Source organism: Hyla sarda, chromosome 12, assembly GCF_029499605.1.
Source record: "Hyla sarda isolate aHylSar1 chromosome 12, aHylSar1.hap1, whole genome shotgun sequence".
Taxonomy (NCBI): Eukaryota; Metazoa; Chordata; class Amphibia; order Anura; family Hylidae; genus Hyla; species Hyla sarda.
The window spans coordinates 59,491,834-59,511,214 of record NC_079200.1 but is presented as its reverse complement, the minus strand read 5'-3'; the positions used below and the strand labels follow the sequence as shown (position 1 = coordinate 59,511,214).

At 40.4% G+C, this 19,381-nt stretch overlaps 1 protein-coding gene across 3 annotated transcripts in view; it reads right to left on the bottom strand.

The window, feature by feature from the left end:
- The window catches only part of CDH4 (cadherin 4), a 471,037-nt gene that overhangs the window by 434,878 nt on the left and 16,778 nt on the right, over positions 1-19,381 (bottom strand). The window contains exon 1 of one of the 3 annotated variants that reach the window (XM_056548615.1): positions 17,016-17,077. The exons of the other annotated variants lie outside the window; for them this stretch is intronic. Coding sequence (XP_056404590.1) covers positions 17,016-17,046 — 31 coding nt within the window. The 5' untranslated portion in view covers positions 17,047-17,077. Of the gene's footprint in view, positions 1-17,015; positions 17,078-19,381 lie in introns of those variants that run through there. 3 annotated transcript variants of the gene reach the window in all.

Here is a 19,381-nt window from a genome sequence, read left to right as displayed (position 1 = left end):
ACTACTGAAGAGATTTATGACCTCATACAGTCCAGGGCTCAGTATGAGAGCAACAGTAGCCAATTTAACTAACAAAGGGTTAAAAAAAAAAGAAAAAGTTTGCTCCTTCAGCTTTCCCATCATGCACCAGGCTTCGAGCCATAATTCTCAAATGCTTTATTGGTTTACTGGCAAAGAGGCAGACTGCGTCCCTTCAGTAATTAGCACCAGACTTCAATCTAATGCGTTTTCAAGGAGCTTACGTACGGCTGACATTCAGCAGCAAATCACGCGAACCCCCAATGCTTGAGAGTGTAATGGGGATTTTAGGCATACTGTTTGCTCTTGTCCCTTGTTTGCACTATCTCCAATAATCAACTCTGATGTTCTTGGCACAAGCAACATAGATAAAGCAATGTCACTCGCCGCCACACTTCAAAATGTTAAAGTGCACATGGAGGGAGCCAAGGAGCGGCAGCAGATGGGGAGATGCATATTGCAAAGTGCCACTTAGCAATAGAACATATGCAGCACATGGGAGAGTTGGCATCAAGTCTTTGGAGAAAAGTCCCCCCCACCTCCTAAATACTACCTCCCAGCTCTCCAGGGAGGACGGCAGCAAATGCCAGCATAATGGAAAAGCAGCAGTGATGCCAGTGGGGAGAAGGGCAACAATATGGAGTAAGATGCTACCTCTTGTTGGTGACCAAGATTCACAGAAAATGAACAGCACAGGTTTTTTGGAGCTCAGTTTTCACTATATCTATAAGTATGTCATTTGTATTTGTTTATTTATTACTATATTTCATCTAAAACACCTCAGGCAAATAATCTACACTAAAATATACTTATAAATAAACAAATGTAGACCACAATTGAGATGACTGGGCTTTTAGCCATGAAAGACCTTAAAGGGGTTATCCACCATAAGGTGATTTTAGTATGTACCTGGCAGGCAGTAATGGACATGTTTAGGAAGGATCTGTGCTCGTCTTGGGGCTAAATGGCTATGTCTTGAGATTACCATAACATTGTGGCTAGCTTTTTGTGAACTTGTATTTCCTGTTTGACTTTTCTTTTTTTTTTTTTTTACTACAAATCCCACAATTCCATTTTCCTCCCTCCCACACATCAGCCACCCCACCCATTGAAACAAAAGACTTGTGGTTTTCAATCAGGGTGCCTACAGCTGTTCCATTAGTTGCAGATTGATCTCTCTCCCACCAAGCGATCGCTCTACCCATTGAAGCAGACAGGCTCCCTGTCATCAGCTGACTAGTGAGTCAGGTCTCGGCCGCATTGCAAGCTGGGAAAAATCCGAGTCATTTTGTATGCTGTTAAAAATAAATAGTGGGGTGAAAATCACATAAGAATTGTGAGAAAACCTTCACACACAGGTACAGACACTATATAATGAACTACACTAACTTTACAGCCCCTGTAGCATAGTCAAATAAAAAAAAATCCTGGAATACCCCTTTAAGTTAACCAAGGTAAAACCAAATTTTTATTTAATGTGTGTGATTCGCTCAATGGGTAGAGGTCCTGACCAGAACACAGGCCAGACCAGATTGTGTTAGTACTTTTTTTTTGTACCAATGTAAATGTTTTTAATTGTATTGCACATGTTTTGGTTTATATCATTCATATCATTGAATGTCTGTCCATGTGGCTCCCATGAAAGGATCATATCTACTTACAGTGAAACCTGTCTACCCCAAAGGCCATGTTTACGCGGCAGAATTTCTGAGAGGAAACTCCGCTTCTCTAAAATTCTGCTGCAGCAGAGTCCCATTGATTTCAAGGTGATTGTGCTGCACTGTGCACACAGCAGAAGTTGCCGTGGAGATTTTCGTCATCCGCAGAAAGAAATGACATGTCTATTCTTTCTGCGGAGTCTGCTCTGAAATGCATTGCTGTCTATAAGACGGCACATTTCCAAGCGAACGTAGTGCCCGCCGGAACATTCAAATGTGCGAAATGTCCGCCCGACATTCCACACATTTTCATCCATGTAAACATGGCCTTATTCAGACCAGATTTTCTGTGACAGAGTTTCAATTCCACATTTATTATGCACCTTTTGAGAGGACCGCACTCCTAGAAGACCAATTTTTCGGTTGGCTATCTCAAACCGTTTTCACTCTATTTTGTGTTTTTGTTTTATGGTAACTAATTAAGTTATGACCTGATTTAGAATAGTTGTGCAGCCATTTGTTTATAAATTACAATTTTCCTCTAAATAATGACTCCCTGATCTACTGTTGATCTGAAAATTGCTATAAATCAGGCAGCTAAAACCCAATTGTGGTATTTCACGACACCCATACAAATGAAAGAACAGCCGTGTAAAACACAGATGTCTTCCTTAAGAGCAGAAGACACACTTGGCAACATTCCTCTCTTGCTATTAGAGGCCTTGGAAAGAAGGATTGTACTTTGATATAAAGTTGCAAGCAGCTACTCATAAAAATCAAGCAATATATTCATAGTGTGCATCACTCTAGGTGTAGGCAAGGATTTTTCCTCCATCACTTGAGATAACAGATTGGATTGGTATTATTCATTCATTGACAGTGCATTGCGGATGACTCTGTAAGCTTTAATCTACAAACTGTTTTGAGGAATCATATTCTTATCATTCTGCCAAAGTCTGGTAAAGATTTGCTTTTTTTCTACACTAGAAAGCAATTGTGAGTATGACAAAACACTTCCGAGGGCCAACAATAATGTCTCGGAAATGTCCTTCAGGGCTTCAATCTCCAAGTGAATTCCAAGAAGAGCAGCTACACGGGTTTCGTCACAAACTCCTAAATCTCACACTGAGTGTTTCTGAGCTTATCTGAAGCATTAGCAGCCTGCTCTTCCCACACATGAGTAAATATTAAAGGAATAATACAATTTTCTAATGGGCACACTAGAAAGAATATATATATATATATATACATATCCAGTTATTATGAGATTTCTAAAACCAAGCATTAGCAAAATAAAACTGAATGACCTACTAGAGATTTACAATGTGCCCCTAGTGGTCAAAGTTATATTGTTTCCTTTTTCTAATAACATGTATTATAAAAAATATATATCAGTATCTCTAATAAACGAGAAATGGCACAAAAATAGGATCCAATATAATTGTTTCCCGCACAGTTTCTCCCTCTTGTATTTGAGAATGAGATATGAAAAATTACAGATTAAAGTGAACACCACTGAGGATAAGAAATGAAAATTGCATATACTCGTGTAGTAACAGAACCGAATACAACAGAGGGCTCATCCCACCACCTCTGCACTATTACTGCTATGGAATTAACCTTATCATTGCTCGCAGCTTAAAAAAATGTAGTGTATAATTATTACCGTAATATGATTTTCTGGTATAGATGGTTTATACCCTAGTAGAGAATGTTGGCATTTTTAACACCCACATCGTTTGAAGTAAAGTAAAACTACAAAGGGGATCCCTTTCTTACCAAACACAGTGCCACTTTTATTCACAAGCTGAGTGTGGAATTGCAGCTGATCCCAGATTAAGTGAGTTGCAACACCAAGTATATCCATGCAGAATGGTGGTACTGTTTATAGACAACATTTTACCAATGGTGTTCCATATTGCTAACCCTTTCTCTAAATGAGAAGCCACTGGTCCATTGCTGATCTGGGGATTGCTGCAAGTCTGGCACCTAAAAACCTTGAAGAAACGTTGTGGCAGCCACTGCAAGAAAAATGTGGTATTGCATGGCACCTATGTCTATAAATGAGCAACAATCTAAAACATACTGTAGTTCCTCAAGTTCTCAAGAGCAGGAGACACACTTTGTACCTTTGCGTTTTATGCTCAGTTGGCATTCTACAATGTTACTTCTATGTTGTGGTAAATACCAAAATCTTCACTTCACTTTCAAGAGAACTCTATATAAAAATCTGACTTTAGGGTCATGGAGTGATATTCTGCATTTTTATGTGAGAGTATTAGTGATATGAGTGGCACAGCAGAAAGACGTGTATTATTTATGTGCGCAGATCTGGAGTCTACATGTACGGCTAATTAAGTTACCTGGGATGTGAAATGTACAAACAATCTTATAAATAATAGAGAGATTACATTCTATAGGATTGGTGAATGAAAGAGGAGCCCTGCAATTCTCTCATGGATTCACACATGGCTCATAAGGGGGAACATAATGAAAAATGAGGAGGATTGAAAACAACTTAAATTACAACTTACATCACCAAACTAAACTTTTAATATATTGTTCCCAATGTAATTATAAGACACTTTGCTATTTACTTGCTGTTAAAATTCTCGACCTCAATTCTCATTGAAAAAACGGCCACTAGGTGGCTCTGTTCTGTTCACTGCGCAAGTCAAACAGAGTTTGGTCTCCTCTCGGCCTGGCATGAGGCCAAACTCAGGAAGTGCGTGTGCGGCATGGATAGACACAGCTCCCGCAGGCTTCACTTACCTTGTGCCAGCTGGGGAACACCCACTTTCTGCTGCTGAAGCTCATACAGTGTGAGCGAGGGGATATGATACAGAGCTTTTTAAAGCTTGTAAAAAAAAAATCAGGGCAGGAGGGGTGTTAGGAGTAGTTAGGTAATAAAATCTGAGTTAGTTTAGAAAATATGGTTTTATGACAAGTACTCTTTAATTCCGATCTTGATATTCTGAAAAATTTTCAAATGACCTCTACAACTTAGACCTTCCCTACTGCACAAGACATTGTTAATATGACAAGTCTTTCAAACTGTCAATTAACCTGTGCTGAATGCTCACATATGAGCATACGTGCCCTTTATCATGTCTTTAGCTATCTATCTGGATGCCAGGGTTACTATATTTGGGTATATTTATACATAACCTTTCCTCCTACACTATATACTGTATGTAATTCAAGGTGTTATCTTAAGGTGACAAACCATTTCATATGACCTATTGGGGGTAAAGATAAGCCTGTTTTGTCTGATCCTACAGAATAGCTGTAGGACATAATATCTAAAAAAAAGTTCTTGCTGGCAGAATGTTCTATATGGAGCTGTGCAGTTAAAGGGTACCTCTCATCAAAAAAAAACTTTTGATATATTATAGATTAATGTATGCAGAATAACTTTACAATTGCATGTTATTAAAAAAATATGCTTCTTTCTATTTAATTTTCCACTTTGAAGAAATGACCACTAGGGGTCTCCCTACCAGTCCTGGCAGCAAGCATTTCAGACTCATGCTGGAGTCCTAAACACTATGAGCTGCCAGTCTGCTTTGTTCACAAAGGAGAACACTCAGAGCTGCCAGCCTGCTTTGTTCACAGCCTGTTTGGCTGTGAACAAAGCAGGCTGGCAGCTCTGAGTATTTAGGACTCCAGCATGAGTCAGAAATGCTTGCTGACAGGACTGATTGGGAAAAATACAATAGAAAGAAGCATATTTTTCATTAACATGCTATTGGAAAGTTATTCAACATTCATTTATCTAAAATATCAAAAGTTTATTTGATGAGAGGTACCCTTTAAAGATCAATTGAGGGCTCATGCAAACCACTCTCCTTCACGAAAATTGGCCACATTAGGACCAGTGCATCAAAATCAGAGCATGTAGCTATAGTAGAAGGTAGGCTTTTCTTATGAATCACATTTTGCATTACATAGACAGACAGGTGCGTGTGCATTACCTAACTACCAAAGAGATGGCACCCGGATGCACTATGTAAAGAAGACAAACTGGTGGGGTAGTGTGAAAGGCAATATTCCACTAGAAATCGTCAGAACTCCATTTGTGTAGAGGTTACTGTGACACGTACCAACTACCTAAACTTTGTACAGACCAAGCCCCCCTCCCCCTCCATTATGGCAGAGGGATCCCTAAAATCAGGCTGATCAGTGTAGATGGACATTTGTTTGAATGGACACATTACATTTCTCTGTTAATGACCTGAAAAGCCAGATGCAAATATTGCTAGTAAAATCAGCTATTTGCTCATGGTCTCAGAGCAGACGGCTCTCATATTAAAAGGGTTGTCTGTAATGACAAAAGCCCTTTAAGCCCAATAATATACATCTTTAATAAGCTAAATATCAGTTTGATGGCTTCTTAAAAGAACGTCTGAAGAAAAAAATGGTTAAAGTAAAACAATTTATCAGCTCGTTCCCCATGTGCAAGTCTAAAAGAAAACTTTATAAGGCGAAAATGTTACAATACATCATAAATTCACCCGAGCATTTCCCCATCCAATAGTTCCTTATAAACACAATTAGTTCCTCTGATTACCTGCAGCCACTCTACATAATGGCAAGGGCAATTTTACATGAAATTGACCGTCTCTGGGCGCTGGGAGACTATGAGGATAATTTGGCTGTCTTGCTGTACCTTGCCTCATATCAGCATTCCAATCAGTGGCTGATGGGTTTTCATCTCCCTACCGGATTTCACCAGGACACCCCTGGGACACTAAGAAGTACTGACTGTCGGTGGAGTTGTGAGGAGCAGATGGATGTTGATCTGCAATTAGAGCGGGTGTCTGTGACTGGTTAATGTGACTGCCAAGCTAAGTGTCCCCAGGCTTTCAGTACAATGGTAAGCCAATCATCTAGGACTGGAAACTGCACTAGCGAAGCAAGCACGGCTGAGACAAACAGCTTACGATCTAATTTTCGCACTGCTGCTGTTTAGTTCATAAAGGTGGGCTTTAATAGGCACATACTGTAGAGCTGACAATTTGGTTAATAAGAACCAGTGGAAAATCCAATTTTTGGAGGTAAATTAGAACTGCATGTAGACTCACTGATTCTGTTTGTTATATAATGTGCTATGCTCATCTCTCCATAGAACACAATGAGGCATATTTACAGCAAGTAGACCAAAATGTATTGGCTTTATTCAGTATCTGCAGCTGAAGGTACTGTATTAAGATGCCCCCAAAAGGTAAATGAGAAAAGTGGTCTTCTAGGAAGATGGTGTTCTGACAAGTAGATGGCCAGTATGCATAAGATATGGTGGAAAAATTAGTAATAACAAATCTGGTCTGGACAAGGGTATGGTATTTTTAAAGAGGTGGTCTCTTGGAGAAGTTTCCCTGCATTAGTAAATTGTTCCACAATTAGAATGCTGCTGTCCAAAGTGCTGAATATACATGGGCAAGCTAAACCTGGTCTTGCTCAGAAATTTGTTCTAGCAGCAGCATCAGCCAGGTGCCTGGTGGTTACTACAACTACCACCAGTCCATCACCCCTACTGTTTGCTGGCTACTACAACTACTACCATTCCACCACTGCCTGCTGTCAGCTGGCTACTACAATTACCCCAGTTCCACCACCTCTGCTGTCTGCTGGCTACAGATATCACTAGTTTACCACTGCCTGCTGTACGCTGGCTACAGCCATTACTAGTTGACAACTGCCTGCCATCTACAGCTACCACTGGTTCACCACTTCCTGCTAGCTGCTGGCTACTACCCCTATTACCAGTCCACCACTGCCTGCTGGCTACTACAAGTACCACCAGTCTAACACCCTTGCTTCTGCTATTAAGAGCCTGGCTTACACATACACAACCCATAATATCAAAAAAGGGGGAAAAAACTGCTTTTCTTACAAAGCTATTTCTTCTTCACTATTTTATGACACCAATCCTATTAAAACACCCAAAAAAGAGAATTTGTGATTTATTTATTTTTAATACTTTTGTTGTTTACAAATTCTATTTTTTTCTTGATTATGTTGGGACACCAATCCGGTTGCAACTCCTAAAAAAAGGCCAATTTTTTAAATGCTTGGAAAAATCCATTGCATCTTCCGATATCTCTGTGTATCATCTCTGAAACACTGGCAGGCATCAAGGAGGGATTTTTTTTTCTCTTAAGGGCATTAGAGCTCGTAGGCAATGTTATACACATATTTTGAGGGTTATTGCATTGGGGGTTTACCTAGAATTTTTTCCCCGCGAACATAACTTTTTTGGAAAGTTCTGAGAGCCCAGCAAGGAAAACTTTTAAAAGGTTTTCTCAACTCTAGTGCTGTAAAACAAGTTAGGCTGCATTTACATCACGTTTGCAGCCTATGGCTGCCGGATCCGGCTGGGGGAAGGGAAAACTAGGCAAATTTTTGCCCCCGTGTCTGGTTTTGTGACCAGACCTAAAACCGTAGTATACTACAGTTTTAGGTCCGATAACAAAACCAGATACAGGACAAAAATGAGCCAACCGGAGTCACTGTTTGACTCTGGTCGGCTCATTAAAGTGAATAGGTTTTGGCGCCGGTCCGGCTGGGATACAGGAGTGCTCGGTTTTCCCATCCACCAGCCAGATCCAGCAGCCGTAGGCTGCAAACATGATGTGAATGCAGCCATACATTGACAGCTTCCCTTTTTGATATTTACCATGACTGCAAAAAGTGATTTTTTAAGTTTATGAAGCAAGGACACCTAAAGGACACACCAAGTGGTGATTTAAGTTAATATCATGCAGTGGTCAGGAATTTATGATGTGTGACTTTTCAGTTTGTCGCATCATTTGGAACAACTGCGCAAACTGAGGCGAAAATCTACACCATCCCTGACTTGGCTTAGAAACTGACAGTGGAAAACATTATTTTAAAAAAAGTTGCACATTTGCCACGCGGGTTAAAAGACGCACAAAAAGTCGCAGAGGAATCACCATACAAAATGGAGTACTGAAGTAAGAAATGTGATCAGCACCAGATTTATCACTTGCCCTGCACCATGTTATAAATTTGCTGCCAGTACACAGTTTCCACCACATGAATTAATGGAGTAAAATGATGTTCACCTACTCCACTTTTCATGAATACCCCCCAATGTTCCCTAACAACACGATAGAGGATGAGTCCTCCCTGTCAGCAGATATATAGCCTTTAACTAAGGGCTGGCCATCATTTAGTATGATTTTACCATAGAGGTTGGGGACTGTTTGGATGCTTTGGTTGCTTTTATCTACAATACATGAAAAAAATTTTTTTTTTTGGAGCTGGAAGTCCCTTCTTATATTTTGGGTAGTAAACTTTAACTTGACACTTTAAAACTAACACATTACAAACCATGATGCAGCAGACTTAGCCTTGGCAGATTTAAAGGGGTACTCTGCCCCTAGACATCTTATCCTGTATCCAAAGGATCGTGGTGGTCTCGCCGCTGGGGACCCCCGTGATCTCTCTGCTGCACCCTGCGTTCCTTTAGAGCGTTGGGTGCAGCACTGGAGGCTCGTGTTGTGACGGCCCACACCCCCTTAATGCAAGTCTAAAGGAGTAGGTGTGAAGGCCATCATGCCTTCTCCCATAGACTTGCATTGAGGGGGCGTGGCCGTGATGTCACAAGCGCAGGGGTTGGGGGAACTGTGATGCCACAAGCCTCCACCCCACATTGCTAGTCATCTAGCACGGAGCGAAGTTTGTTCCTTGCACCGGATGTTGGGGGTACCGCAGCGGCGGGACCCCCGCGATCAGACATCTTATTCCCTATCCTTTGGATAGGGGATAGGATGTCTAGGGGCCGGAGTACCCCTTTAATGGGATGTAATATGCTAAATACAGAACATCATCATGGTCTGAAACTAACCCTGTACATCACAACAGTCTCTTCTTTTTTATGCAACTTGAATTATTTTTTTTTTTTTTTTTATGGGCAACAATGACACTTTACAGAACCAGCCAACTGTGTGAACCTTGTCTTCTACCAATCAATAGGAAACAAAGTATTGGTGGAGAAGTCTCTTACATTGTAGACACACTGAATACCTTGCATTCCTTCCTGAACATCTCTTTTCTTAGTAGAAGGATTTACAATAGCATTAATGTATCACCATTGCTGAGGTCTGGCCTTCACATTTTGTGCACTTTTCTTAAGCCCCAATGAGTTCAGACATGGACCTTTGATCTGAATGTGTTTATCGCCCATTGCAAAGAATCCTGGAAAATAAAATGTACAGCTGAGTACGAAGCTCAATTATCTCCGTCAGTCCCATAGACAGTGAATGGAGGAGAAATGAAGCAGCAGCGAGCAAGCTTAACCGCCAGAACCTTATTTTTGTGATTGGTGGGGGTCCCCGTGGTCAGATTCCAAAGAATGACTTATTGCCTGTCCTATGGATAGGTGATAAAGGTCTAATTTTGGAAAGCCCCTTGCTTGTGTCACATATAGTATATTTAGTGGTTTATTGATTGGAGGAAATATTGTTTACTACATATATCTGTAAACAATTATCTATTAACTATATTGAATAATAAGTTGCTTGGCTGTGAGTAAAAATGTTTTTGCTACAGGCCAGAAAGAAGAAAAGGAATTTGCATTATTTCGTACCTATAATTCTCCAAGTAACAATTAACGTAAGTAGGTGCAAGCAAAACTGCAGCTTAATGCATAAGTTATGCCCCTATCTGCTTATCATTCACATAAAGTTACCATTCAGCAGAAAAGAAAAAGTGCATGAACACAGAAAACAAGTTGCATAACAAAAAAGAAGTATTCTCTGCTTCCGCGCCAACTGGTATTCCTTCACAAATAAACCCTATTATTAAGAAGAATACAGAAAGGCTCATTCATAAAAGAGTAGATGCTAAATGTGAATGCATAGGTGCACTGGAGCCTTCTTGTCCATTGGGTAATACCAGAGCGTACGCTGAGAAGGAAGAATGATTTGCTCAAAATACAACTTGAGAAGATTGCCAACATTACATGGGCTTTTTGTGGTTTTGAACTTTCTCTTATAAGGCTAAAAGCAACTAAAATATAACTTTAAAGAGCAGCACTGACGTTGAAAAGCAAGTCCATACTTCAGATTGTAACCCTTTACATGTCATATCCCTATCTACAACACTGGGGCCAACAGCTCTGACGTCACATGCTGACACAAGATCGGATCACACCCTTTCCCTCTTATATCAGTCTCATAAAGAAGAACCTGAGAGAAGGCATTAGCCCGAAATGTTGAATTCATGCAAAAAACTACATTGAATCGGGAAACTTAACCCCTTAAGGACACATGAAGTACTGGAACGTCATGTGTCCACTCCCGATCTATAACGCAGGGCCAGTTAAGATTTTTTAAAGGCAAGGAGCAAAAAACGAAAATGCAAAAAAGGAAAAAAACCTGGTCCTTAAGGGGTTAAAGACCACAGACTTGTTTGATATGGAGCAATTCATTTTACTACTGCAAGTCACTTCTGTTTTTGTGAACCAACTCTATACTGGTCCAAGGTGGAATTGAAGGTTAAAGGGCTACTCCTCCCACAGACATCTTATCCAGCCACTGCACCCTGCATTCTAAACAGTATGTTTAGAACGTTGGGTTTCCGCAGCTGGACACGTGACTTCACACCACACCCCCTTGAGATGTCAAGCCACGCCCCCTGCATTCATGTCTACGCCGACACCCCTTCCATAGAAACAAATGTTCTGATTTATTTGGTGCACCAAAAAAGTGCTAAAAGTAACTGTGCCTAACAATTGCAACAAATGAAGGCAAAAAAAGCCATCCAAACAGCTTTCAGATATCTTTTTGGGCTGTAATTTGGAGCAAAATTTTTGTGCAGATAGTTTTTGCAATTTTAAAATAGACACATTGCAGTGGAAGATATTAAAGGGGTACTCCGGTGAAAACCTTTTTTCTTTTAAATCAACTGGTGGCAGAAAGTTAAACATATTTGTAAATTACTTCTATTAAAAAATCTTAATCCTTCCTGTACTTATTAGCTGCTGAATACTACAGAGGAAATTCTTTTCTTTTTGGAATGCTCTCTGATGACATCACGAGCACAGTTCTCTCTGCTGACATTATTATAATAATAATAACACTTTATTTATTGTTGTCCTTAGAACCCAAGTTCCCAGCACTGCAAGGCAGCAGGGCTAACCACTGAACCACCATGCTGCCCTTGGTATACATCTGCTATGCACGGTTGCTAAAATGGACAGATATGTCAGCAGAGAGCACTGGGCTCGTGATGTCATCAGTGTTCCAAAAAGAAAGGAATTTCCTCTGTAGCATTCAGCAGCTAATAAGTACTGGAAGGATTAAGATTTTTTAATAGAAGTAATTTACAAATATGTTTAACTTTAAACTCAAACAAAGTACGTCATCCTAGGTAGCTGAGAAATTAGGAAGCAGCAGAGGGTTAGACCACATCTGCCTAATCTAGCATAATAGAGTATTCAAGTAGTTTCTTAGCTGCTTTCCAAACTTGAGCCACCAGTTTGTGCAGAGGTAACCATATACCGCTGGAGCTCACACCCCCTTCCAGGACTGGCCATAGGTGGGTAAGTGTCAGGTGGTGAGCCAGGTGGTGTTCACTATTTGGGAGAGATGGAGCTAGCATCCAGCAACGGGGATATCTATGTTGGCCCGCTAGGTAGTATAATTATAGGTCAGGGAGAGACATACCCCATTTGTGATCTGGAGCGTTGCAGTGTAGATAGTCTGAATTTAGACTGATTATTACCCCGTATAAAACTAGGGAAAAGGGCATGTAGTTGTTTAAAGAACGCTACCGGTATACAGGTATTGAGAAGGATCACCATTTTAACAAGATTGATTCAACCAGCCACTGAAAGCGACAAAGTGGCCCACAATCAAAATTACTCTCCAACAAAGGAGAGGCAGAATATTAGCTTGGTGGTAGTTCCCAAAGGCATGTGAATCTGTACCTAATTATTTGAAGTTAACCACCACCTTCAACCCTCTGGCATTGCTGCCCCATAGGTCAGGACAAAATGGCATAAAGACTTACTTAGTCCGATTAATTCTGAGACCAGAATAAGTTCCATAACTATCTATAATGGAGATACCGATTGACAGAGGGAGATCTGGACTCTCTATATACAGAATCATGTCATCTACTTACAGACCTACTCTATCCTCCCTTGAGCCAACACAGATTCCAGCATAGGGTGCTGACGAATTTGAAAAGCAAGTGGCTCTATGGCCAAAGCAAAGAGTAAGGGAGAGATAGGGCAGCCCTGCCGCGTGCCCCTAGCTAGGGAAAAGTAAGGTGATAGGGCACCGTTGACTATGACCCGGGCCCTTGGGGAGCTATATAAAATAGAGTTCCATTTAATAAAATTTGTTCCAAAGCACTGAAGGACTGCAAGAAGAAACGGCCATTCTATCAAGGCTAAGGCTCTAGTCAAAGGCTTTATCGGCATCTAACAATGCCATAACCCAACTATGACCACCCGCCATACCCAGTTGTGTAAGCCCTTGAGTCCTACGAATATTGTTGGAAGTGGAACGTCCCGGCATGAAGCCCGACTGGTCGAGGTGGATGATCTCCAGGATCACCTTGTTTAGTGGGGTAGCTAGAATGTTGGTAAGTATTTTGCAATCCAAATTAAGGAGTGATATGGGGCGGAAGGAGCTACAGTCAAGCGGGTCCTTGTCAGGCTTCAATAGAACTACAATAGAGGCGTCATAAAAAGACGGCTTTCATCATCTGTAAACACAGTTTTATACATTGTCAACAGACAGGGAGCCAGCTGCTCCCTGTACTGTTGGTATAACTCCACTGGAAGACCATCGGGGCCCGGCGATTTTCCTCTCGCTAAGGCACCGATGGCGTCAGTCAGTTCCTCAATAGTGTCAGGTTCTAGCAAAGCGCGATTGTCAGAAGAGAGTCTAGGGAAAGTAATGGAGGCAAGAAAAGAAGACAACGCATCAGAAGAGTAAGAGGCTCTTGAGGAGAAATGATCAGTATAAAATCTAGCAAATCTCTGAACTATCCGTGTGTTCTCAGTCAATATCGTCCCATCAGTGTCACGGATATGTAAAACAGCAGGGGATCGTGAGTTCTGATGCATCAGACAAGCCAGTAATTTACTTGATTGGTTGCCCAAAACTCAAAGGACAATTGTCTATTAAAGAATTGCTTACGAGCAGCTTTCTCCTCCAAGCAGTGAAGATATCGTCTGCCCGCAACCATTCCGTCCTGTGAGTGTCAGTTGGGTCGTTCATGAAGCATCAAAAGTGATTTGGTAGAAAGCAAGTAACCTGGTCAATGTTTTGTGCAGGGCTGCATTTTTTCCTTTAATGGGAATTCAATTTTCATAGGTGTAAGACACTAAAACCCTCAACAGGCTGCATTTCACAGTCTGGTAGACTTTTGGAGTAAAAACATTCACATCGCTATGACTCATGATAGGAAACAAGAACCTTAAAGGGGTACTCCACTGGAAAAACTTTTTTTTTTTTTTTTTTAACTGGTGCCAGAAAGCTAAACAGATTTGTAAATCACTTCTATTAAAAAATCTTAATCCTTCCAGTACTCATCAGCTGCAGTATGATTTACAGAAAGTTATTTTCTTTTAGAATTTCCTTTCTGTCTGACCACAGTGCTCTCTGCTGATGCCTCTGTCCATTTTAGGAACTGTCCAGAGTAGGAGAAAATCCCCATAGAAAACCTATCCTGCTCTAGTTTTGACTTTTGAAAAATGAAATAAAGATTTGGTGATTTATGGAGCTGGAGAACCCATTAATAATATTAAAGGGGTATTCCAGGCAAAAACTTTTTTTTATATATCAACTGGCTCCGGAAAGTTAAACAGATTTGTAAATAACTTCTATTAAAAAATCTTAATCCTTCCAATAGTTATTAGCTTCTGAAGTTGAGTTGCTGTTTTCTGTCTAACTGCTTTCTGATGACTCACGTCCCGGGAGCTGTCCAGCTCCTATGGGGATATTCTCCCATCATGCACAGCTCCCGGGACGTGACATCATCATTGAGCAGTGAGACAGAAAACTTCAGAAGCTAATAACTATTGGAAGGATTAAGATTTTTTAATAGAAGTAAGAAGAAGTAAAAAGTTTACAAATCTGTTTAACTTTCCGGAGCCAGTTGATATATAAAAAAATGTTTTTGCCTGGAATACCCCTTTAACTCCTCACCACAGACTAAACCAATACTGTGTTTTATTTTATAAGATGTTTATGTCACATCAATTATCTCAGGATATAGAAAGTATTAGTGTGTGCTCCCATATAGTTCAAGTCATCTTATTTAAGAAAAACAAGCTGCTTGGTTCAGCTTGTGTGTGGTATCATAGCTCAGCTCCATTTACATCAAATTGAAATGAGCTGCAGTACCAGACACAACCTGGAGAGGTGAGGTGCTGTTTTTGAAAGAAAGTAGCCATGTTTTTCTAATCTTGTAATCCTCTTTAATCTATTCAAGCATGTTTGACTGGAAATCTTGGTCTGCCCAACTTCTTTTATTGGCCAGCATAATTTTTTTTTACAACAGTAATTTATTGGGGTAAGTTACAAGTTACAGTGCCCATTACCTCGTTAAATGGAAACTCTGCACCTAGACATCTTATCCACTATTCTAAGGATAGGGCATAAGATGTTTGATTGCAGGTTCCCGCAGCTTGGACCCCTGCGATCTCCGTGCAGCACCCGGCATTTGTTTAGAATGCTGATTGCGGGCGACGGGGGTAGTGATGTCACGGCCACGCACCTCGTGATATCACGCCACACCCCCTCAATGCAAGTCTATGGGAGGGGGTGTGGCGGTCGCCACGCCCCCTCCCATAGACTTGCATTGAGGGGGCATGGTGTGATGTAACAAGGGGAGTGGCTGTGACATCACAACCCCCCTCGCCGCCCGCTCCAAGCGCTCGAAGCAAAATGTTCTGAACCTTAGGGCAGCGGAGTACACCTCTAATGTATTCTCCATTGACATGTAATGAAAAGACAGGACGCAGAAGTTCTGTTTTAAAGGGGTTATCCAGGAAAAAAACTTTTTTTTATATATCAACTGGCTTCAGAAAGTTAAACAGATTTGTAAATTACTTCTATTAAAAAATCTTAATCCTTTCAGTACTTATGAGCTGCTGAAGTTGAGTTGTCCTTTTCTGTCTAAGTGCTCTCTGATGACACGTGTCTCGGGAACCGCCCAGTTTAGAAGCAAATCCCCATAGCAAACCTCTTCTATTCCCGAGACAAGCTGAGATGTCAGCAGAGAAAACAACAACTCAACTTCAGCAGCTGATAATTATTGGAAGGATTAAGATTTTTTAATAGAAGTCATTTACAAATCTGTTTAACTTTCTGGAGCCAGTTGATATAAGAAAAAAAGTTTTTCCCTGGAATACCCCTTTAAATTTCAATCCGAGATTTTAGTTGTGCTGCTCTAAGAAAACTTCCTGAAGAATAAAAAGTTTTGACTTGTTATGTAAATATCAGCTTTGGGGAATTAATACGGTTTTTCTATTTTCAAGGTTGGCAAGAACGTCTGTGAATTAATACAAAACCTCTTGCTTACTGTTTGTAGGGAAGTTTTCACCGTAATAGCACAAGCTTTGTTTTGTGGCTCTATTGAAATGTAAAGTAACAAGGTTTTTCTCTGAATAAGCCACAATATCTCCTTTTATCATGCATTCACGACGACCTTCCATTCTACATTACATATTAGAACATTAAATCTGTCACATGGAAAAAAGACTCTGAAACAAAATGCAACAATGTTTGGTGGCTGATACATGAAATGCTAATGCACTTCAATATATTTTTGTTTATTTAAAAGCATTAAAACATTAATACAAGTCTCAGATACAATGACCCAGACACAGTGAGTTACAATGAGTTTGATATTATATCCAGATTAAACATTATTTCAATAAGTTTCAGTATACCTTGCTATATTGATACTATATCTACAGTACGCAATATACCTGTAATTCAGTTTACTTCTATAACAGAGCCACTAAACTAAGTTCACCCTTCCACCATTTCTCATAATACAAATTTAATACATTATAACAACTAGCTAAAAAAAATAAATAAATAAAAAATCAATAGTATGAAATATAAATAATTACCATTGGGCCACATAAGGACACATACTGTATAGCATAAACATCTCCTGACAGATCAAGAACAGATCAAATACAGTGTAATTATGAAGTTGTATTTATAAACAATTAACCATGCAATTATAGCAAAATGTAGAATAAACTTAAAGGACAACTGTAGTGGAAAATTTTCACATATGCCTGTGCCTGGGCCTCAAAAATAAACAAAATAAACTCATACATACCTTCATACGAGCCCCCTTTGGTCCGGCACATTCCTCACTGTCCGGCAGTGCTGACGTCATTCCACTTCCTGGGGACGGGGATGCCGCAGAGCCGTCGGCGTATCACCGGCCGTAGCGATGTCCCGCCCCAGTCGGTGATAGGCTGAGCCTACTGTCATGTAAGGAGCTCTGGCCGGCTTCTTACATGACAGTGGGCTCAGCCTATCACCAGCCGGGACGGGACATCGTTACGGCCGGTGATACGCCGATGGCTCTGCGGCATCCCCGTCCCCAGGAAGTGGAATGACGTCAGCACTGCCGGATCGTGAGGCCTGTGCCGGACCAACGGGGCCTCGTAGGAAGGTATGTATGAGTTGATTTTGTTTATTTTTGAGGCACGAGCATATATAAAAGTGTTCCACTACAGTTGTCCTTTAACACACCAATATCAAAGATAATAAATTGGTCTCTAGCACACAAATCACACACTATGCAATTAAGCAAAATCTAGAACAAACCCAATATAACGAAACATGACAACACTATTTTGATGCACAATCTAAAATATACTCTGTATGGGGGGGGGGATATCTAGATCCCTTCTTATATTTTTGTCTAGAACACTGCTTATATTTTTGTCTAGAACACTTCTTATATTTTTGTCTAGAACACTTCTTATATTTTTGTCTAGAACACTTCTTATATTTTTGTCTACAACACTTCTTATATTTTTGTCTAGAACACTTCTTATATTTTGTCTAGAACACTTCTTATATTTTTGTCTAGAACACTACTTATATTTTTGTCTAGAACACTTCTTATATTTTTGTCTAGAACAATCCTTGTATTTTTGTCTAGAACACTTCTTATAGTTTTATCTAGAACACCTATAATTGTGTCTAGAACACTTCTTATATTTTTGTTTAGAACACTCCTTATATTTTTGTTTAGAACACTTCTTATATTTTTGTCTAGAACACTTCTTATATTTTTATCTAGAACACCTATAATTGTGTCTAGAACACTTCTTATATTTTTGTCTAGAACACTCCTTATATTTTTGTCTAGAACACTTCTTATATTTTTTGTCTAGAACAATCCTTGTATTTTTGTCTAGAACACTTCTTATATTTTTATCTAGAACACTTATAATTGTGTCTAGAACACTTCTTATATTTTTGTGCTGTTGCAATGGCATCCAGAATAGACTCTAGTCACTTGAAACATGATATCGAAGACATGTTCAGAACCGATCCAATCTACTAAACTAACACTTTATGCAGAGTTCAGCTGATACACTATCTTGAAAGATTCCTTTGACTGATGCATGGAAATAAATAGTCTAGTTCCCTCTCACTCATGTCTGCGGTAAGTGGAAATGGCCTGAAACATTGCTGCGATGATGTGATTTTATTGCACAGAAACTCTATATTACTGTGACAGCAGGCTCTATGGGTGGAGGCATCATTAGATGGCTAGTAGTCCACAAATACACCTAAGTATATTTAATGGTGCACAAAATATCACAGAGGTGGCCAATGGACTAAAGCCTCAATGTGTGGGGCATGAAGGCTCTGATAGACACATTACAGAATAAGAGCTGCTGACATACACTCAGATATCTGTTATCAAGTTGATCAAGTTTCTATATTGCTTAGAACGAATCCTTGTGTACATTGTACTTTGCATTCTAATAAAGCCATCAATGATGTTAAAGGGGTACTCCGCCCCTAGACATCTTATCCCCTATCCACCAGACATCCAGTGCATGGGGTAAACTTCGCTCTGTGCCGGATGACTGGCAATGCGGGGTTGAGGCTAGTGATGTCATGGTCACGCCCCGCTCATGACATCACAGCCAACCCCCCTCAATGCAAATCTATGGGAGGGGGCTTGACGGCAGTGACGTCACAAGCAGGGCACAGCCGTGATGTCACTAGCCTCTGGTGCTCCGATGCAGTACCCGACGCTCGAAACAAACGCCGGGTGCAGCAGGGAGATCGCGAGGCTCCCTAGCGGCGGGACCCCCGAGATCAGACATCTTATTCCCTATCCTTTGGATAGGGGATATGATGTCTGGGGGCAGAGAACCCCTTTAAATATTTGAACACTCATCCTTTATTTAGTTTACTGTACTAATATAGTGAAGAAAAAAAACTGTCCATGGTCCTGAAAATCAGAAACACACAATAGAAGTCTTTTCCCACCTACGTTTTTTATGCCATGACTTTAAACCTGTAAGGGAGGCGCACGACACAAGGATTTAGAGCGCACGAAGGGACAATATCACTGTGTCAGGTATTTTGCTTTTAGGACCTGCAAGTATTAGTGTGGAGTGTTCCTATAAGCAGTGAGATAGGCCTCCTAATACACTGAACACAACATTA